This window comes from Pistacia vera, unplaced genomic scaffold (genome assembly GCF_008641045.1).
Source record: "Pistacia vera cultivar Batoury unplaced genomic scaffold, PisVer_v2 Contig421, whole genome shotgun sequence".
In the NCBI taxonomy this organism is placed as follows: domain Eukaryota; kingdom Viridiplantae; phylum Streptophyta; class Magnoliopsida; order Sapindales; family Anacardiaceae; genus Pistacia; species Pistacia vera.
This window is the reverse complement of record NW_022196248.1, coordinates 645,887-669,374: the sequence shown is the minus strand read 5'-3', so window position 1 is coordinate 669,374 and position 23,488 is coordinate 645,887. Positions and strand designations below refer to the sequence as shown.

The following is a 23,488-nucleotide window of genomic DNA, read 5'->3' as shown; positions in this document are numbered from 1 at the left end:
TCATAGTGATGTTTGGGGATCATCTCCAGTTGCTTCCTTAGAAGGATATAGATATTATATTCATTTTATTGATGACTATAGTTGCTTCACTTGGTTATTCCCTTTAAGAACAAAAGCTGAAGTTCAATCTATTTTCATTAAATTCCATCACCTGGCCGAAAGGCAGTTTAATTGCAAGCTCAAATGCTTGCAATCAGACCAAGGAGGAGAATATAAAGGCTTAATTTCTTACCTCACTACTCCTGGTATACAATTTAGGCATTCATGTGCATATGCTCACTAACAAAATGGGAGAAGTGAGAGAAAACATCTACACATTGCTGAAACTGGTCTTACATTATTAGCTCATGCATCCATGCCTTTGCATTATTGGTGGTTTGCATTTGATACAGCTGTGCTTCTTATAAATAGGATGCCTACTGCTGTGTTGAATTTTTTGTCACCATATGAAGTCTTGTTTGGATCAAAACCAATATACTTCTCTCTTAAAACCTTTGGCTGCACTTGCTTGCCTTATCTCAGAGACTTTAACAAACATAAACTTAGTTTTCATTCCTCCAAATGTGTGTTTGTTAGTTATAGTCTTAAAAACAAAGGTTATAAGTGTATCAATTCGAAAGGTAAGATGTTTATCACTCCTAATGTCCATTTTAATGAGTCAAAGTTTCCATTTAATAAAGGTTTTGATTCAACTCTCTTGAGTCAAATTCATCTGTAGCAGCTTTAGAACAAGAAAGTTTAACCAGTCCTGAAATTCCAACCCCTAGTTTTCCATTTATCTTTGAGCAATTTGCAACTGATCACAGCTCCAGCAAAAGAACTCCCTCGCATCATGGTTGTCCTCTAACTGCTCCTTGCAATAATGGTTTCAACAAACTAGACACCTCAAACATTGTCATCAACTCTTCACAAAATTCTGAGTCTCATGACTTACCTAATTTAAAACCTTCCCTATCTGTTCCACAAGATTCACCCATATTACAGTCTACTAAATCCGCCTTACCTCTTTCTTCAGTTCCTCATTTAGAGTCTGAACCACAAAACTCATAAGAACCTTCCAGTTTTCACACATTAGAATCCCCATCAAACAGTTTTGTTCCTGAAACACAAAACAATTGTTCAAAAGTCATTGATTTCACCAATTGTAAACCAGATAGTTCTTTAAAAACTCAACTAACCAGTTTAGAGACATTGCCTTCTTGTCCACTTGTGGTTGATTTAACACCATCACAATTTCAAGTTTCACCATCAACATTATTACTTACCACATCAGGTCATAACCAACAACAACAGCCAAATCCTACATCCTTAGCAACTAATCACATTTAACAATATCAACACAATAAAAAACTACCTTTCAATATTCATCCCATGGTAACCCGAGCTAAGTCTACTGGTCAAACAACAACAGTCCTAATGTCCTCCAAATCATCAACCACCATAAAACCAGAACCTACCACTATACCTGAAGCTTTGGCTAATGTTGACTAGAAGAATGCTATGCAAGATGCATTTGATGCACTTATAAAGAACAATACTTGGACTTTTGTTCCTAAAACTTGTGATATGAACATTGTTGGTAACAAGTGGGTTTTTAGAACCAAATTCAATGCTGATGGTACTTTGCAAAAATATAAAGCTAGGTTGGTAGCCCAAGGATTTCAACAAACCCTCAGGCTAGATTACTTTGAAACTTTTGGCCCGGTTATTAAACCTTACACCATTCGCATCATCTTTACAATTGCTGTCTCATATGGCTGGGACATACAACAAATTGATGTCAATAATTCCTTCTTGAATGGTACATTGAGTGAGACTGTTTACATGTAACAACTGATGCATATTTCTTACAACATGCAAAACTAGCAAGTGCACTAGTCGCTCAAGTAATAAAGTGATGGGTAGGATATCGTTCCCATGAGACTGTTTAGCAAAGCACTAAGTTTCCTAACGTTATCAAGTTGAAGCAATCAAATCTTGGATTGGTGGGCAAATTGAAATTAAAAACACAATGAAATTAAACAAAGAATTAATCTTAATTAAGAAAGCAAGATTAAACACAGAATATCAATTTAAGCAAAAAGGGTAGGGTTTTGACTTCGTTTGGATTTTTATGGTTAAACCTAAAATTACATATATTCACATCATGCGCAATGGTTGTAAACGACATTCACTAATATGTTAAACATACCCTCTCGGGCCATGTTTTCCTATTCATCCTTATTAACATTCCGCACCCAACAAATTGAGGTTAATAATTCTGATTCATTAAGCACAAGAATCCTAAATTGATTTAATTAATTCTTGAATCTATCTCTAGCATCCAATACTATAATGGTGTTTACCCAAGAAGCCTAACATGAATTATTTCTCAATCTCATCATGTTCATCACTACAGCATTCAATTTCAGAGTAACACACAACCAAAGCTTATTCACATGGAAATAACACTCAAATACTCAACCCATTTAGAATCCAAACTACATCAAAACCCTAACCCATAAAAGATTAGTTCATAGCTAAATTTATTACAAAAATGAAACAGAAATACACAAGTTAAACATAATGAAACGAGATGAAAGATAAGAAATCTCCCCAAAAGGTGAATCTTCTAGTCAAAATTTGAATCTTCCTTTAAACAATCCGAAAAACTCCAAGCTTTACTCTAAGAAAAGTGTAAAAACGGCTAAACCTAAAAAGCTCAAGCTCCTTTGGCAAAAGGTTAAGTTTTTCTTTTATACTTAGTCCAAAAATCCAGCCAAAAACACGCACACACGAAACTGTGCGTTTACAAACTGAATAAGTTGACTGTCGCCGCGCGCGAAGAAAAAAAAACCCAATCGTCTCTGGCGTACTTCGCCGTGGCGAAGACAATTTCTTCGCCGGGTGAAGCTCCTTCAAAGTTCTGAATTTACAGAACTACCACTCTGCTTGCTTCTTCGTTCGATTCTTCGATTCTCGGCTCTCTTCCTTGGGAACAAGCTTCATCGTGCTTTTCCTGCTCCGGAACTCTCCTCTCTGAGATCCGCTCATTTCTGAGTCAAAACTATCCAATTTTGTCTTTATTTGCTCAAAAAGTCCATTTTAACCAAACACGAAAAGTAAAGAATTAAGCACAAATCAGGTAAAAAGCACTAGAAAGTACCTGAAATCCGACAAAAAGATCAAATAAAACTGTAAATTTACGGATTATCAACTACCCCCAAACTAAAGAGATCTCGTCCCCGAGCATCAATACACACTAACGAAACAAACAACAAACAAAAACAAAACATGAAAACACACATAACAAACTGAAAAACAACCAACAAAACCAACTCCCACAGTGAATTGCCTGAAATTGCACATGTCTCACAAATTGTTGAAAAATTATTATCGAGAAATGTTCGACACTCCAAGAAGTTAAAGCTACATCGACTGTCTTCCTCAATCGGTTCACCAAGCAGGTGATCCCCACTTCAACCCACATTCCAACTTCCGGATTATTTTATGCAAAAATTGTAAAGTTTATCAAATGGTGGCAGACTCCATCAGCCTAAATATCGAACTACTCTCCACTATGAGGATTAAACAGATGAGAATCAAAATCTTTAAAGCTTTAACGTTAGGTTCGGGTCATGGGCTCCAATAAAAGGATAGGAAACAAAGTAAGAGAACTCGGTTGTCCTAAAGCAAAACTAAAATCACATCAAAACCCACATTTTCTCAACACCAATCGCATGTCCACTAGTTTCACACCTTCAAACGCGTATCCTTAAAAACTTTTGGATACCATAAATGCAGGGGAGACTCGTTTAAGGTGTACGTGGCGTTGTTAAACCCGAGGTCGCCAAATACTGCTAGGCAGTTTTTAAGGCGGGTTCTGGTTTCCAGCCGATATACCCTTAAACTAGGCAGCATTGTGTTCAAAATTTTTTTTTTTTTTTCACACAATCAATAGAATTGAATTGAGGTGACTACCTCCTTTGTTTTTATGCTTTCTCTCAACCCCCACATCATTCTTTTTGGTCTCTTCTTCATTTTCTTCTCTTAACCCCCAAACTAATCTTTTGCTCATTTGTACACTTGTTTCGTTCTTTGTTTTGCACTAGGACCGAATTCTCCTAAAGGTATGATAGAGTGTTTAGGGTAACAGGATTTACAATTCTGTTGGTTTCCAAGAAAAATAAAGCAAAGTTCATATGCTCAAATGGGTGACTAGGGATGATTTCAATCATGGGTTGCTAGAAAGGCTCAACGTTCCGAAAAATGCCTAATCATTTCCTCAACCATGTCTATCCTAGAATTTCGCCTCAAGCATTTCTCAACTAGGTTCTAGAGTCCACCAACTTACAAGACTTTACCTAACGCATAAAATGAATCTAAGCATGCCGAAAAAAATGAAATCGTGGTTGAAACCACTCAATAACCTCAATCAAAATCCATCATAACTAAACTTGAACGAATGCTTAACATTTCTCAACAATTAAAAATTCAACAATCTTATTCTCATCATTGATTAATACAACTCATCACCGGCAAAACAAAAACACCAAAAGAAAAATACAACAAAACTAAAATTGTTTTTTTTTTTTTTTTTTTAAGGTGTACGCGGCGTTGTTAACCCGAGGTCGCCAAGTACTGCTAGGCAGTTTTTAAGGCATTACTGGTTTCTAGCCAATATACCCTTAAAATGATTTTACAGTTTAAAGGGTACGCGGCGTTGTTAAACCCGAGGTCGCCAAGTACTGCTAGCAGTTTTTAAGGCATTTACTGGTTTCCAGCCAATATACCCTTAAACTCAAATCTATTCCACCCCCCAAACTAATATGAAATTGTCCCCAATGTTCCATTATGCACAAATCAGAATAGAGAAAAAAAAAACAAAAGAAAAAAATAATATAAAGGTCCGAGAATGCTCCCTGGTTAATTCATGAATTGTCGCTCCACAATGATCACCCGTTTTCGGACTTTTCATCATCCAAATCTGTCAAAACAACAACTGTGGTGTCCTCATGTTAGAACGAATCACAACTAATTGAAAGTATTGCAACCTAATCTCGCCCTTTGAACAACTATTAATCAAAACATCAACTAACAACTAACAAAATAAACAAAATCCAAAACCAAAATAAAATGAGTTTAAGTTTAAACTGGGCAAATTAAATGAAAGCAATAAACAAAAACAAAACAAAACAGGTGCTCCGGTATTTTGTTCTTCCTCTTCTCCTCGTCTTCCTCTTCTTCCTCTGATTCCGTCCACTCATCCGTGTTCAGTCAACCCATTGGTATGCGAAGTGTCAACCTTTAGCTCCTTGAAGCTGTTTGTCAGCAATTCTGCATGCTCTGTGTCCGCTCCATCATCCAATCCTGTCGTTTCTTCATATATTTCATCATGCCCATCTTTCTTGCATATCTCTTTTTGTGACCCTGTGGAGCTGGATGATGTGGTCATGCTCGTTCTCTGCTCTTCGCCCCTGCTCTTGGTTGGGCACTTCCGTTCGATCAAGTGTTTCTTGAAATAGTCTCCATCCAGAATTGGAGCCGGATGAAACGCTGCTCATCATCTTGACCTTGACCCCGCGTTTAGGCACATAGCTGTGATGAGCTGCGGAAACAGTAGCTCGATCGCCCCTTTTTGGATGCTAGCCTGACTCTATCATAAATGATGTCTCCCACATCCATACTCTTTCCTGTGGCAATAGAGTAGAGCAATATCGCCTTCTCATGAGTCCTGTGCTGTAGTGCGTCTCCGGCATTAATTTAGCATGACAAAGTACTGCCACAGCCGAGCCATTGGTGTCAACTGTGTTCATTTGAGTGTCTTCTTTTGTTTCCTACACCTTCCCATGCTGCCCAGGTTTCGCAATGACTGGCAGGATAATATCATCATTAAAGTTGATCTTTTGAACTCCACTACCATCAGTGAAAATTTCGGGCAAGTTATTGAAGTTGTTGATATCCTTTGCTGAAAATGGCACATCCTCCCCTCGTACAAACACAGTCTCTTCCTGACATTCGGGGAAGTTGGCTAGAACTCTCTCACCAACGTTTCTACGGCCAGATTTCAGGAGCACGCTGAACATGTCCCAATGTCTCCTTCTACTCCAGTCCACAGATTGTGGTGCGGTCAATCCACGCTCAGTGATGAACCTTTATCCTTTCGTTTGATCACCTCTTCATAACGTTTCCGAGCTGCCTCATTCACAACCGGTTGTCAACATTCTTCCCCTTGCTCTTATGCTAATTTGGGGAGCCATTGATCCACTGAAATTCAATCCAAAATATTAACCCCAAGGAATTAGACCTACAAAAACACAGCCACTTCAAACCTGCAAAAACAACCCACACTTCCAAAATTTGCAATTCCCCAAACTACAATTTCCAATCCAACACAAACACCCAAAAAATCAACACCCACACTCTAACAATCATGGTTCACAACTTCTCAACATTAATCAAATCACAACTCAAACAAACCCACAATTCTCAAGTCAAAAGTTCAACAAAATTCTTAGATCTATGATGATAGACTTAAAATTTTCCGAAATAAAGCTTTGGGTTTTCAAGATCTTACCGATATTAGGAGTTTGCACCACCAATTGAACCGGAAACGACCCAAATAAGAAAGCCCCAAATTTTCGATCCAAAACTTTTTGTGAAATTTTTGCGAAATTGTGTGTTGATACGGTTGTTTTGGTGTTTAGGAATGTTGTAGAGTGATAGTTTTGGTTGGAAAAGCAAAATAGAAGGTGAAGATTGAAGTTGAAAAATTTTCTCTCAACTCAAAATGTAAGGCGGCGTGAAAATGAGAAGAAAAAGTTGGTATTTATAAAAAAGCTCATCGCTTCTTGCCGTGGCGAAGTTTATCATGCATAACCCTAATCAACTTTTCCAGGTCTCGCCACGGCGAAGTTCATCATTCATGAACCCTAAAAATTCCCAGGTTTCGCCGTGGCGAAGAAAAATTCTTCGCCAAGGCGAAAACTTCCCGAGAGACAAGGCTAACTTCGCCTCGGCGAAGAAAATTTCTTCGCCGCGGCGAAATGCCTAGCCAATTTTTCAGAATTTACTTCCTTTGCCTCGCCGCGCTACAATTACTTCGCCGCGGCGAAATCCTCCAGTAGCAAACCTGGTTTTCTTCATGTCTCTTCGCCGTGGCGAAGAAACTTTCTTCGCCCTGCGAGTCTGGATTTTTTTTTTTTTTTGCCTTTGGCTCAAGACTTCACCTGAAACACCCAAAACAATAAAACACAAATTTGTACAAACTCAATGAAATTAAATAAATTCGAACAACCAAAATTTAAAACAAAAAGTTAAAAACACTTGGGTTGCCTCCCAAGAACGCTTGTTTATAGTCGAAGCTTGACTCTTTCCATCATTTAGGTTGGGATATCCAGCCGGATTGGGATGAACTTGCAACTCATCACCCCCTCAATGTTGGCTTCAACCTCTGTCCATTAACCGTGAAAGTGCCATTTTCCTCATGTGTGACTTCCACTGCTCCGGATGCATGTATCCTCGTTATAGTGAATGTGGGACCATCTAGACTTAAGTTTTCTGGGGAAAAGCCTAAGTCTAGAGTGAACACATACCTTCTGTCAAACTTCAAAAGCCTTGACCCGGATTGCTTGTCGTGCCACCTTTTTGTCTTTTCTTTATAATTCCGGGCATTTTCATATGCTTCGAGATGAAACTCATCAAGCTCGTTCAAAGTCACATTCTCTCCTCTCCCTTAGCTTTCAAGTCCATGTTCAACTGCTTGACGCCCAGTATGCCTTATGTTCAAGTTCTACCGGCAAGTGCACACTTTCCCATAGACCAATCGAACGGAGACATACCAATGGGGTTTTGAAGGCAGTGCGATAAGCCCTAAAGCATCATCCAACTTCCGTGACCAATCCTTTCTCGAGGCATTCACTGTTTTTTCTAAAATCCCTTTTTCTCTATCGACAGCTCCACTTGCCCCCTTTAGTTATAAATCCCCTTTAGTTTGTGGATGGTAGGTGTTGCCACTCTATGTTTCACCCATACTTACTCAGCAATGCATCCATTGCCTATTGCAAAAATACGATCCTCCATCACTAATAATTGCTCGTGGTACCCCAAACCTTGAGAAATATTCTTCCTCACAAATAATCACCACCCTAGCATCATTATTGGCAGTGCAACTGCCTCAACCCATTTCGACACATAATCCACCGCTACCAAGATATACGCATTCCCAAAAGAACTTGGGAAAAGACCCATGAAATCAATCCCCCAAACGTCAAAAATTTCAACCACCAGGATGTTGTTCAACGGCATCTCATCTCTTTTTGAAATATTTCCCATCCGTTGACATTGGTCACACTCCTGAATCATCCGGAAGGAATCCTTAAAGAGGTTGGCCAATAAAACCCAGATTGTAGCACCTTCGCTGCTGTTCTACTCTCCCCCAAAATGGCCACCTACTTCCTTCTCATGACAATGCCTTAGAATGCTCTCCATTTCTTCCTCCGGGACACATCTCCGTATCATTTGATCAGTACAGTGTCTGTACAGAACGGCTCTTCCCAAAAGTAGTATTTTAAATCTAAGAAAAATTTCCTCTTCTGTTGAATGTCATACCACTTGGAGCACCCTTGATGATAGAATATTTGCAAAATCGCATACCATGGTGCTCTTCTTCACTCTCATCAGCTTCTCATCCGAAAATGTTTCTGAAATTGGCATTTTCACCTCATTTCCCTTGATTGGTCTCTCAATTCTCGACAATGATCAGCTACCACATTTTCCGACCCCTTCTTGTCTCGAATCTCCAACTCAAACTCTTGAAGTAGTAGAATCCATCTTATCAACCAGAGTTTTGCTTCTTGCTTCGCTAGTAAGTGTCTGAGTGCTGAATGGTCCATGTAAGCGATCACCTCGCACCTAATAAGTAAGAACGAAACTTGTCAAACGCAAACACCACAACCAATAATTCTTTTTCATGGTGGTGTAATTCAGTTGTCATCAACAGTGTCTTGCTAGCATACTGAATTACATGCAACACTTTATTTTTTCTCTGACCTAATACTACCCCTAAAGCAAAGTCACTAGCATCACACATTAGTTCAAAGGGCCTCCCAACGGGAACGGCAATAATAGGTGCGAAACTAGTAATTTTTTTAGAGTTAGGAAGCATGCATGCAATCATCATTAAAATCAAAAACAAAATCTTTATTCAATAGATTGCAAAGGGGTTTAGAAATCTTGAAAAATCCTTGATGAATCGTCTGTAAAACCCCGCATGCCCCAAGAAACTTCGGACTGCTTTGACATTTGATGGTGGTGGTAGCTTCTCAATCACTTCTGTCTTTGCCCGTCACTTCAATCCCTCCTTGGAAATCCTATGCCCGGCACTATTCCCTCTTGGACCATGAAGTGACATTTCTCCCAATTCAGCACCAAATTGTTTCCTTACATCGCTGCAAAACAGAGAACAGATTTGTTAGACATTATCAAATGATGATCCAAAACTGAGAAGTCATCCATGAGACTTCTATAAATCGTTCCACCATGTCTCCAAAGATTGACATCATGCATCTTTGGAATGTTGCTGGTGCATTGCATAACCCAAATGGCATCCTTCGGTAAGCAAAGGTGCCGTAGGGGCAAGTGAAGGTCATTTTCTCTTGATCCTCCGAGAGATGGCAATTTGGTTATATCCTGAATAGCCATCCAGAACAATAATAGGTATGTCCTGCCAACCTCTCCAACATCTGATCATGAAGGGCAATGGAAAATGATCCTTCCTTGTCGCCTCGTTCAGTTTACGGTAATCAATGCACACTCTCCAACCCTTACTCTCATTCTTCAAACATGGATCCCTCCTTTCTTCGGAACTACTTGTACCGGGCTCACCCATGGACTATCGGAAATCGGATAGATAATACCCGCATTTAAGGTTTCACCACCTCCTTTCTCACCACTTCCTTTTTGAAGGATTCAATCTCCATTGTGGTTGTACCCTAGGCTTAATGTCATCCTCCATGAGAATCTTATGCATGCAAAATGAGGGCGAGATACCTCTAATGTCCGAAAGGGTCCATCCAATCACCAGTTTTGTTCCCTCAACACTCTAATCAACCTCTTTCCTCTAAGGCATTCAATCTGCACTAATTCACCGAAAGTTTCTGAGTCTCTTAGATAGACATATTTGAGGTGAGGTGGTAAAGGTTTCAGTTCAAGCCTTGGAGCTTCTTCTTATTTTCCTTCGCCCTCTCTTTGTCAAAATCAAACTCCCAAATTCTCCCTTGATCTCCTCAATCGGTTGAAGTGCTTCTAACATTCTAGCATAATCGTTCCTTGTTGATTCTTCTACCTCTACTGTTTTCGATTTAGCTATACACGCTTCTAGAGGTAATTCTGGATGTTTCTTTCCATGGACTCCACAACAAGTTCATCCACCACATCCACACTAAAAACATGATCCGCTTCCAATGGAAACTTCATTGCATCAAACACATTGAAAGTTACTGTTTCATCTTGAACCCTTAACAACAACTTTCCTTCTTGCACATCAATCAGTGCTCTCCCCGTGGCTAAAAGTGGCCGGCCCAAAATGAGAGGAATCCCTTGTCCTGTTCCATGTCCTGTTCCATGTCCAACACCACAAAGTCCGCTGGAAAAATATCTTCCCCACCTTCACTAATACATCTTCTACTATCCCCCTCGGTGCTTTATCGTCTATCCGCTAGTTGCAACGACATTGGCTTCACTTCACCAATTCCCAATCTCCTGAAAACAGAAAAGGGCATCAAATTTATACTAGCCCTAGATCACATAAACATGATCAAAAGTATATCCCCTATAACACAAGGAATAGTAAAACTCCCTGGCTTTAAGCTTCGGGGGTAATTTCTTCTGGAGGATTGCACTGCACTCTTCAGTGAGCATCACCGTTTCCTCATCTTCTAACTTCCTTTTGTTCGAAAGGATTTCCTTCAGGAACTTCGCATAACTTGGCATTTGCTGTAATGCATCTGCAAAAGGAATGTTATATGCAATTTTTTGAAAATTTCAATGAACTTTGAAAATTGCTTATCCTGATTCTTCTTCTTCAATCTTTGAGGAAAAGGCACTGTGGGTGTGATGTGCTAATTCTGGTGGTATCTCGGGGAATGGCAATTTCTCCTTCTTCTTTTGCCTTTCTTCCTCTTTCTTTTCTCTTTCCTCAGATCACCTGAATTCTCTTCACATTTGACTCTTCATCAATTCTCTCTTCGAATCTTCCCTTACGGGTTGCTCCACCTCTGGGTAGTGTGGCCCACCTCTTCCAAAACTGTCCCACTTCTCAAGATTATGGCATTCGCTTGTTCACGTGTGTTGTCACTGGTGTGCTTGTTAGAGAACCCTGGGTCTATCATCGCTTCTCTCGGCCAATTGGCCCATCTGTACCTCAAATTCCGAATGACACCCCTTGTTTTTCTGAATTTTCCTCGTCTCATTCATGAACCCTGTATTCTCTTGCATGAATTTATAGACCATATCCTCCAACTTCGTCACTCTTTATCTCCCGTTGATTTTGTCACCCCTGTTGTTTATTGAACTTGTCTCTGGTTCCATTGGTTACCTTATTGGTTCTGATTTCCCCAAGCCAAATTTGGTTGATTTCTCCAACCCGGATTATATGTGTTAAATGGATTGTTCGGTTGTCTCTGATTTCCTGCCAAGTAGTTCACTTGCTCCTTTGATGAGATGACGTGCAAATGTTTTTCAACTTGACACTCGCTGCTCACATGTTTCCTGCCACAAATTCACATTTGTTTCTTGTATAGAATTTACCTGCATAGTTCCCTTTTTTTGAAGTGCAGTTTGGCTGAATGTTAAACATCAACTTCATAAAGACCCGAAGATTTCCTTGTTGTACTCTCTCTTCTTCTTTGATATTGTTGCTTGCCAAACCTCACCAACTCATAGCTTCCTCTGTGTCTTTTCTGCAGGGCCCCTCCTGACGCTGCATCCCCATGTTTGCACATTACCCATCAACCATTATAAAATGTTTGGACTTGAAGCCAAACTGGCAAACCATGATGTGGCACTTCCTCATTTTTCCTTGTATCTCTCCCAAGCCTCGTACAACGACTCGACATCATCTTGTAAAATGATGTGATATCTTTTCTCAATTTCGCTGACTCGTCGGGAGGAAGAACTTGGTCAGGAACTTTTGTCCAATCATTCCATTTTGTTATTGTTCCCGGTGTAATGCCATTAACCACCCCTTTGCTTTATCTCCTAATGAAAATGGGAACAACCGCAGTCTAATAGCATCATCACGATACTCATTTGACTTGAAGTGTCCAAATTTCCAGGAAATTTGCAATGTGCTGATTCGGATCCTCCTTCAAATCCTCATTGAATCTAACCGACTGCTGGATCATCTGGATGATTGCCGGCTTGATCTCGAAGTTGTTTGCTTGTACTGTAGGTCTAGTAATACTTGACCCACTTCCATTCCTATGGAACTGAAAATTCCCTCAGTGTCCTGTTTTCTTGTTACCATTTCAATACAACTTCTTCCGATTTTGCAGTAGGATTATCTCTTTCTCTTCTCTCTCTGTTAAGTCTTCTTACAGTCCTCTCAAGCTCAAGTCAACAGACCACTGGTTGACGTCTTCCTCTTCGCATAACTGAACGAACACAAGTGAAAGAAAGTGAATCACACTCTAATGAAAATTAAAACAAAAATTAACACTTCAATCTAGCTAAACTTAAAAACTTAATGTTAACTAAAAAACAGTCCCCGGCAACGGCACCAAAAACTTGATGCATATTTCTTACAACATGCAAAACTAGCAGTGCACTAGTCGCTCAAGTATAAGTGATGGGTAGGATATCGTTCCCACGAGGCTGTTAGCAAAGCACTAAGTTTCCTAACGTTATCAAGTTGAAGCAATCGAAATCTTGGATTGGTGGGAGCAAATTGAAATTAAAAACACAATGAAATTAAACAAAGAATAAAATCTTAATTAAGAAAGCAAGATTAAACACGGAATATCATTTAAGCAAAAAGGGTAGGGTTTTGACTTCGTTGGATTTTTAGGGTTAAACCTAAATTACACTATATTCACATTCATGCGCATGGTTGTAAATCGAATTCACTAATATTTTAACATACCATCTCGGGCACCCAACAAATTGAAGGTTAATAATTCTAATTCATTAAGCACGAATCCTAATTGATTTAATTAATTCTTGAATCTATCTGTAGCATCCAATCTATAATGGTGTTTACCCAAGAAGCCTAACATGAATTATTTCTCAATCTCATCATGTTCATCACATACAGCATTCAATTTCAGGTAACACCACCCAAAGCTTATTCATGGAAATAACACAATCAAATACTCAACCCATTTAGAATCCAAACTACAATCAAAACCCTACCCATAAAGATTAGTTCATAGCTAAATTAATACTACAAAAATGAAAAACAAAAATACACAATTTAAACATAATGAAACTGAATGAAAGATAGAATCTCCCCAAAAGATGATCTTCTAGTCAAAATCTGAATCTTCCTTTAAACAATCCGAAAACTCCAAGCTTTACTCTAAGAAAGTGTAAAAACGGCTAAACCTAAAAAGCTCAAGCTCCTTTGGCAAAAGGTTAAGTTTTTCTTTTATACTTAGTCCAAAAACCCAGCCAAAAACACGCACACATGAAACTGTGCGTTTACAAAACTGAATAAGTTGACTGTTGCCACGGCGAGAATGAAAAAATCCCAATCGTCTCTTGCTTACTTCCCGCGGCGAAGACATTTTCTTTGCCGGGGCGAAGCTCCTTCAAAGTTCTGAATTTACAGAACTGCCACTCTGCTACTTCTCTTCTCGTTCGATTCTTCGATTCTCGGCTCTCTTCCTTGGGAACAAGCTTACATCGTGCTTTGTCCTGCTCTGGAACTCTCCTATCTTTTGAGATCCGCTCATTTTTGAGTCAAAACTATCCAATTTTGTCTTTATTTGCTCAAAAAGTCCATTTTAACCTGAAACACGAAAAGTAAAGAATTAAGCACCAATTCAGGTAAAAATGCACTAGAAAGTACCTAAAATCTGACAAAAAGATCAAATAAAAACTATATAATTTATTATCAACAACCTGTTGGGTTTGAGAGTTCAACATGTCCTTTACATGTTTGCAAGCTTAATAAAGCATTATATGGCCTTAAACAAGCTCCAAGGGCCTGGTTTGATATATTAAAGCAAGCCTTGATGGAACAAGGTTTCCAAAATTCAGTTTCTGATTCTAGTTTGTTTATTCTCAAGAATGAAAGTAAGGTTTTGTATGTACTCATCTATGTAGATGACATCTTGATTACCGAATCCAAGAACTCTTTTATTACCAAGTTGGTTCATGATTTAAATAACCAATTTGCGTTGAAAACCTTGGGATCAGTTGCCAATTTCTTGGGTTTAGAGGCTATAAGGACTGATGAAGGAATTCACTTGAGGTAGTCCAAATACATAACAGATTTACTTGTCAAGACAAAGATGCAAGATGCTCATCCTTTCCCAACTCCCACGGCTGTTGGAACTAAGCTTTTTGTTGGAGATAGTGAGTTGTTTAAGGAGCCTAGTCTTTATCGAAGCACCATTGGAGCATTGCAATATTTAACATTAACAAGGCCTGACATTAGTTTTACAGTTAACAAATTAAGTCAATTCTTTCAAGCCCCAACAGAACTTCAATGGCAGGCTTGTAAACGTGTGTTGAGATACATCAAAGGTACAAAATTCCATGATCTTATCTTCAAACCAGCCACCTCTCTTTGTGTTGAATGCTATGCCGATGCTGATTGGGGTTGTAACTTGGATGATAGAAGATCTACAAGCAGGTATTGTGTGTATCTTGGTCCTAATCTAGTTCAATGGAGTTCCCGCAAGCAAAAAGTGGTTGTACTCTCATCTACTGAAGCTAAATATAGGGCTTTAACACAAACAGCAACTGAATTGGCATGGTTGGATAGTCTATTCTCTGAATTAGATGTGAAACTAAGCTCCCTTCCCATAATTTGGTGCGATAATGTGAGTGCAGGAGCTTTAGTAGCCAATCCAGTATTTCATGCTAGAACAAAGCATATAGAAATAGATGCACACTATATAAGAGATCAAGTGTTAGCCAAGAGAGTCCTGGTGCAATATGTTCCATCTAAGTTGCAAATAGCTGATGTTTTGACGAAGGCTCTCTCCATTTCTCAGTTTCAGGAGTTAAAAAGTAAACTGACAGTGGGTGCAGTAGAATTGAAAACTTAGTTGCTATAGAGATCTCAGTTCAGTTTACTTGTTTGAGAACTTAATCAACTTTGGAAGTTGGTATCAGGCACAATTCATTGATCTGAAATCTTAATAAGCTATTCAAATTGATGTCTAGTTTGAAATTGATGTCAAGATCAACTCACTGATCTCAGAACACCTCTTACTACCAGCCGTATCACAAGTATTTCACACTGCAATAGTGATCTATGTAGTTTGCATATTTGCAGTCTTTACGCTAAAACTTGAGTTTAGTTCAGATCAGTTCAGTTAAGATTAGAGAATGCTTATGAGCTTTGAGTTTAGTTTAGATCAGTTCAATTCAGATCAGAGAATGCTTATGAGCTCTGAGCTTAGTTCAGATCAGTTCAGTTCAGTTCAGATCAGAGAATGCTTATGAGTTTTTTGTTTTAAAGAATGATGAAGCAAGTAAAAGAAACGTGAGCAGTTAATTGGAATAAACCAGCGGCTTAGTCTGGGGGGGAATGTTAGTCAGTCTTTGATTAAACCCGTGGCTTGGTTTACGGGGGAATGTCAGTCAGCTTTAGTATGAAAATATATGGTCTCTTTGTAATTTGTCCCCTGTTTACTCTATTTCTCTTACACGATGTCGTTACTCTTATGAATATTGTTGTAAAATAGTCATCTGCTTCAGCTCTTTACAAGTATAAAAGGTGAGTTGTTGCATCTGTAATACAATCACTTAAGAAATGAAAATACTCTTTGCTTGAGTATTCTTTGAAACTCTCTCCAGAACTCTCCACTCCTCTTTTAAGGTTTCACAACACCAAATAAGATGTAAAATAGGAAGGTAAGTAATAAGAAGCCAAGAGGTGGCATGGTGTATGAATGAGAAAATTCTTAAGCTAAAAGTTAAACGAACCGATAATTAGGAAGACCCCGAGTTTGATGATGCAGGATGCCCATGATCTCAATAGGGGCAAAGTTCCACCAAGTCCAGTCCTAACATTGTAAGACCATATTTGTAAGTTTGTCAACAACAAAATTCCCTTTACAAAAGATATGTTTGTGATGGAAAGTGATTTTGCTCAAGAGATGTAGGTAATTAAACCATCTATTAACTATTATGCACAGTCCAAGGTGGAAGATGAGATGATGAAGTGAGACAAAGCGGCTGAAGAGTCCTTTCTAGAAAATGAAGTGAGGCAATTTCAATAGCCTAAATAATAGCGTAAATCTCACTGTAGAGTGAAGTCTCGTGACCTAGAGGAATTGCAAGGTCGAGATTGACTTTGAATAGTCCATTGGTATTAACTTTGATCCAAGGTCTTATAGGAGGATACCAAATAACATTCTGAATTTTTGGGGCATTACGAAAATGAGAACGGATTCCCAAATTATCAAAAAATAATAGTTTTAGAAGATGAGTTAATAAAGTCTAAGGCATAAAGAAGCCAAAAGTTGAATGTGTGCCTTGCATGAACAAGTTGATTGCCTTTGAAGTAATATTTTATCTGTTTGTCATGTTGGTCAGAAACCGAGATTAGTTTTAATCTACTTTTATTAATATTTTTCCATTCTAATGTAACACACAAATGAAATTGCATGAATAGGTAAATGATTTAAGTTTCGTCCCAGAACAGAATTCCCAACATGTATTTGTTAAATCAATTAATGTCTCTGATAAGGACATATTTAAGAAAAATAATTTTTTTTCATGTGTAGTATTACTCTATATCTCTCAGGTTGTCTACAAATACATATTTGTGAAGACGCTATGATTCACACTGGCCTTGAAGCACAAGAAGCTTTCCAAAACAATCTACATCGATCTTTTCTTGTTTTTTGTTCAACCAGAAAAAGAAACTTTAGAATTATGTCTCTTTCAATAGTTTCAGCTGCTGCTATTTCAGTTGAAAATACTACAAAGGAAGAAACTAATCGTCGCTCAGCTAATTTTCATCCTAGCATTTGGGGGGATCATTTCCTCTCATATGCTACTGAGTCCATGGTAAAATTAATGGTTCTTTTAATTTAATTAGGATGTGTTTGTCCAAAAATGTTTTCTGTAAAAACTAAAGAGAAAACATTTTTGAAAAGTACTCTTAATCTAAAACATGCACACTCCGCATGTGTATGAGTTCAAGCCAATGTATATTTTGCACTTTCTGAAATATAATTTTCTATCCTAGCTCTTAAATATGGCTTTAATTTTCTCTAACTTTTTTGTTTTAGGAAACTGATCATTATGCAAGGCTACTAGAACTAAAGGAAGAAATTAGAAAATTGATAATTGCTAACGTGAAAAAGCTTGCAGAGAAACTTGACTTGATTGATGCAATCCAAAGGTTAGGCGCGTCTTATCATTTTGAAACTGAGGTTGATGAAATACTAGCAAAAGTCTACAAGACTCACCAAGACAGTGATCTCAGAGATGACTTATATTCAACCTCTCTTGAATTCCGATTGTTAAGACAAAATGGTTATAACATTTCTTGTGGTATATGTTCTTTCTCGAACCTCTTCCTCTTATTGTTCTTAATTTAACTACACCTTTTAATTTCATCGTTTAAGTATCATGTGTGATGGGGTGAAATAGACATTTTCAACAAGTTCAAGGACAGCAATGGGAAGTTCAAGGCATCTCTTGAAAAAGATGTTCGAGGAATGTTAAGTTTGTATGAAGCCACACATCTCAAGGTGCATGGAGAGAATATATTCGATTAAGCGCTCACTTTCATTGTTAAGACACATTTTATCAAGATGAAAGATGAAACTGTAAATGCAATTTAGCTTGACTGGGGCTCTTAGACAAACAGTATTTGTCCAAGTTGAAACTGCAAGTAGAGAATAGAGTTTAGCTTGACTGGAGCTGTTAGACAAACAGTGACGTTTAAGAAAGGTTAAAGTGTTGTCGTTTTTTTTTGTTGAAATAATCAGCAATTAAAGCTGACTTGTAACACTGTTCACTTTATTGAAATATTAAGAAAAGTTCTAATCCCTCTTTTCTCTCTGTTTTTGCTCTCAAATCCCTAACCTTCACATGGTATCAGAGCTTCCTTGACTAACGTCAATGGCGGAAAAATTTGATAGCTCTAATTCAACCGACAACATTGACAGAATGTTTCACAACTCTGTCAACAATTCTTTTAATCTCACTTCCTCAGCTATTTCCTCTAGTCTCCAAGTTATTAATCCAAAGCTTACTTTAGACAATTACAAATTCTGGTGTTCTCAAGTACTTTTTGCAGTAGGAGCTCATGAATTGGAAGATCATCTAACAGGTTTAGTTCCCTATCCAACTCCTTTAATTCCTAGCAATTTCGATAGTTCTAAAGATATAGCTGATGGTCAAAATGTTTAGTTTTTTTCTAAAGAAAGATCAATCCAGCTTACACTCTATGGAAACGAACTGATAAGTTTCTTGTGAGCTGGTTGTTAGCGTCGATATTTGAGAATATGTTTAAAACTATTTCTAAATGTCAGTATTCCACTGAAATTTGGCTTGTTCTTGAAAAAGAATTCATCACAGATTCCAAAGCTAGGGCTTTACATTTAAAGAATTTACTTCAGAATACTAGCAAAGACAATCTTAGTATAAGTGAATATGTTAGAAAGATGAAAGGAATTTCTGATAGTTTGTCAGCTAGTGGACAAATTATTTCTAAGGAAGATTTGCTCCATTATATCTTAGATGGACTAGGTCCATAATATGACGCTGTTGTTGTAAACCTCACCTCAAGAATAGAATCTAGAACTGACTTAGTGTCCTCGCAAGAAGCTCAATTTCTGTTGCAGAAGTACGAAATCAGGTTGGACAAGTTCAATTTAGTAGACTTTCATAATAGCTCAGCTCACACTGTAGCTACAATAAGAACCAGTTCCACATCTGTGCCTAGTAATCATACTCAGCATGTCACCCTTGGTTTTGCTAATGTGTCTCATAGTCTTGATCCATCCTTAAACACATTAGGAAGTCATAAACTACATGGCAACTACCCTATTGCTACTGGACAGATAGGCCAATCCATTTCTAGTTCTCAATTTGGTCAGCAAGGTTATCCTGATACCAATAGTGGTTTTAGATCTAGTTTTGGAAACAACTTTGGAAGTTATAGACCTCATTTCAATAATTTTGGAAGAGGTAGAGGCAGATCTAATGGAAGAGGTAAACCTGTTTGTCAGGTTTGCAATAAGACTGGACATATTGCCATACAGTGCTATCACATGTACAATTCAGCTTATAATGGACAGATGCAATGCACTGGTTATCAGAATTTTTACAATAATGGTAATCTGTAGTCCACTGGTCCACAGAGCTTCTATACTAATCCTAGTATTTCACATAAAATTTATGGTGTGTTCAATGTGCCAAGTCATCAGGATCAGAATTTTAATCGAGCATCCAACTCGTCAAATTCTTTTACTCCATCTCAACAAGGCTTTGGACATGTTACCTTTCCACAGAATTATTCTCATGTTGGTAGTTCTGGAAATGTACCATCTCAAGCATTAGTTCAAGCTCATTTTGCTGCTCTAACTGTTCAGAATACCAATTCTGTTACTGATTATGGTCATGTTCCCAATTCATCTAACCATGGAGCTCAACCCATTATGGTGAATTAGAACAGTGGTTTGTCTGTTTATAAAGCTTTATCATCCACTTCACAGGATCCTACCTGGTACATGGACTCAAGAGCAACTGACCATGTTACATCTGACCTCACTCAGTTAAACATCAGCAAGGACTATGATGGATCAAATCAACTCCAAGTAGGCAGTGATGAGTTCCTCCACATTACACACACTGGTTTTACTTCTTTGCCTAGTATTTTGCAGAATAAATGCTTACATTTAAAACATGTTCTTTGTGTTCCTAGAATAACCAAAAACTTACTTAGCATATCAAAATTCACTAAAAACAATAATGTTGTAGTTGAATTTAATGTTGTTTCCTGCGTTGTTAAGGACAAAGTCACCATAGCAACTTTACTGCAAGGAGAGCTTAGAGCAGGCTTATATCAACTGAATCTTTCCCCAAAATTACCTTCATATTCACCTTCTTGCTTAAAGTCATCGATTTCACCTCAGAATTGTTCCTATAATGTCAACCTGACTTCTGAACCTTTAAATGAGTCTCATACTTGTGCAATCAATAAAGATGTTGTTATAGTAATACATGATAGTTTAAATGGTCAAATAAATAGTATGCAGAATGCTACTACACCTTGTACTGATAACTCTACATCTTGTACTAAAAATTCTGTTTCATCCTATTCATCATGTGTTAATAAAAACAATGATGTTTCTGTTTCTGTTTGTGTTGATACAGCTTTACTTGCATCTGATAATTCTGTTTCACCCTGTGTTAATGAAGATTTCATTGCATCTGATAACTCCTTAGCTGACTCTAATAGTAATAATACTTCACCAACATCTGTTCATGTTGTTCATAAACACAATGATGATGCTATGCTATGGCATATGAGGTTAGGACATCCACACTTAGCAACTTGCAAAAGATTTTAACAAGTATGATAGCAAATGACTCACTAATCACTTAACCTAAACTACTAGTTCCCTTTTGTGATGCCTGCCATTTAGGGAAAATGCATCAAAACACCTTTCCTATTTCATATTCTAGAGCTAGTGCACCTCTTGAACTTGTTCATAGTGATATATGGGGACTTGCTCCATTGATTTCCACAGAAGGTTTTAGGTATTATGTACACTTTATAGATGATTACAGTAGATTCACCTGGTTATTCCCTCTTAGGACAAAGGCTAGAGTCAAATCTATATTTGTAAAATTCCATCATCTAGCAGAAAGACAGTTTAACTATAAATTGAAATGCCTTCAATCTGATCAAGGTGGTGAGTAGAAGCAACTGGTTTCATATCTTACCACTGAAGGCATTCAATTCAAATATTCTTGCTCCTATGTGCATCAGCAACATGGTCGTAGTGAAAGAAAACATAGGCACATTATTGAAACAGGCCTTACTCTCTTAGCTCATGCATCTATGCCCTTAGATTTTTGGTGGCTTGCTTTTGAATCTGCTGCGTTCCTCATTAATAGAATGCCTTCACCAGTAACCGATAATCTATCTCCTTATCAATTGTTGTTTAAGACAGTTCCTATTTATTCAACACTGAAAGTGTTTGGTTGTGCATGTTTTCCTTTTGTTAGAACTTTCAATAGGCATAAATTTAGTTTCCATTCTTCAAAATGTGTCTTTGTAGGGTACAGTTTAGTTCACAAAAGCTATAAGTGTCTCACATCTGATGGTAAAATCATTGTTACACCTAGTGTTAAATTCAATGAATCCGATTTCCCTTTTTCCACTGGTTTTAAGTATACCTGTCCACACTTTCTCCTTCAGACCAAAATCAGTCTTCCTGTTTTTCTGAACAATTTTCTAGTTTACTCTTTCGATCTATAGCTTCTTCTAAGTCTCTTACAGTAAAGTGCTATGTACCTTAGTTCTCGAGAGCAACTGGTAAGCAAAATTCCTCTACAACTTCTCCATTTCCTTTCTCTCATAACACAGTTCCCATATCCCAAAAACAATCTGCCATATCACCTATATTATCTTCATCTCACTCACCCACACTCTCTTCTACACCTTCTACAATTGATACTCCATCTAACATTAATCCATCATCATCTACATCTCTCCAATCACCACAAACTATTCCTTCAGACAAGGTTATTCCCATTTGCTCTATTGAGGTTGATCTGTGTCTATCTCAGTATGCTGATAAAACTGAAACGTCAGATTCTGTTTGTAATGTGCACCCCATGATAACAAGAGCAAAAACAAAGAGCAAAGCGTCTTGTCCTATAGTTTTTACAGCTGTTAGTTCTCCTATGTCTGAACCAGCATCAGTTTCTGAAGCTCTTAGCTTGCTAGAATGGAAACAAGCCATGCAGATTGAATATGATGCTTTAATTGCCAATAATACCTAGACTCTTGTTCCCTTTACCTTAGATATGCATGTTGTGGGAAATAAATGGGTTTTTAGAGTCAAATATCATGCTGATGGCACCTTTCAAAAGTATAAAGCAAGATTAGTTGCAAAGGGTTTCCAACAAACTGCTGGATTGGATTATTTTGAGACTTTTAGTCCAGTCATAAAACCCTCAACCATTAGGATTATTTTTACCATTGCTGCCAAATACAATTGGGATATACAACAAGTGGATGTCAATAATGCTTTCTTGAATGGTGAGCTTAATGAAGTTGTATATATGGAACAGCCTTCAGGTTTTGTTGATCAGCATAGAGTTTCTCATGTTTGCAAGCTGAATAAGGCCTTGTATGGTCTTAAACAAGCTCCTAGAACCTCGTTTGACAAGTTAAAAGCAGCTCTGATCAGTAAAGGTTTTCATAATTCAGTATCTGATTCTAGTCTCTTTGTGCATAAGGAAAATCATCAGGTTACATATGTCTTAATACATGTTGATGATATTCTTCTTACTGGATCAAACATTGATTTTGTTCATCAATTGGTGAAAGAGCTGAATGATAAATTTGCTTTGAAAACACTTGGTTCCTTACATTACTTCCTGGGTCTTGAGGTCACTAGAAATGCAGCTGGGATTCATCTAAAGCAAACTAAATACGCTACTGATTTGTTGCTTAAAACCAAAATGCTTAAGGCCAATCCTTGTTCTACTCCCATGGCCTTTGGTACTAAATTGTTTCCTGAAGATAGTCCACTGTTTGACAATCCTAGTCTGTTTCGAAGCACTGTAGGAGCTTTGCAATATTTGCTTCTTACTAGACCTGATATTAGTTTTTCAGTCAATTCCTTCAAGCTCCCAGTGACCTGCAATGGCAAGCATGTAAGAGAATTTTAAGGCATCCTAAAGGTACTATCAGCCAAGGTTTGCTCTTTAGACCAGCAGCTAGTTTAAACATAGAATGTTATGCTGATGCAGACTGGGGTAGTAGTATTGCAGATAGGAAATCCACCAGTGGATATTGTGTATTTTTGGGGCCTAATTTGATTCAATGGAGCTCTAAAAAACAGAGAGTGGTTGCCTTGTCATCCACTAAAGCAGAATATAGGGCATTGGCACAAACACTTACTGAAGTAGCTTGGTTACAAAGTTTATTTTCTGAATTGGGTCTAACATTTGGCAAATCTCCAGTTGTTTGGTGTGATAATGTTAGTGTAGGGGCCTTGGCAGCAAATCCAATTTTTCATGCCCGGACAAAGCATATTGAGAGTCATGCGCATTATATCCGTGAACAAGTTCTAGCCAA

At 37.9% G+C, this 23,488-nt stretch overlaps 1 protein-coding gene across 1 annotated transcript; it reads left to right on the top strand.

The window, feature by feature from the left end:
- The first annotated feature begins 18,288 nt into the window (after window positions 1-18,288).
- On the top strand, window positions 18,289-22,185 carry LOC116142926. The gene is made up of 6 exons (XM_031428343.1): window positions 18,289-18,573; window positions 19,014-19,400; window positions 19,518-19,832; window positions 19,887-20,704; window positions 20,860-20,941; window positions 21,700-22,185. The coding sequence occupies exons 1-6, from the start codon at window positions 18,289-18,291 to the stop codon at window positions 22,183-22,185; spliced, it is 2,373 nt and encodes a 790-aa protein (XP_031284203.1).
- Window positions 22,186-23,488: the final 1,303 nt, after the last annotated feature.

Excerpts from the sequence above, each read along its gene's own strand:
- LOC116142926 (XM_031428343.1), top strand. The coding sequence starts at position 18,289 with ATGGCGGAAAAATTTGATAGCTCTAATTCAACCGACAACATTGACAGA. Across the intron at positions 18,574-19,013 it reads ATATAGCTGATGGTCAAAAT|AAGTACGAAATCAGGTTGGA; the intron begins GTTTAGTTTTTT and ends TTTCTGTTGCAG. Across the intron at positions 20,942-21,699 it reads CAGAAGGTTTTAGGTATTAT|TTCTCGAGAGCAACTGGTAA; the intron begins GTACACTTTATA and ends TATGTACCTTAG.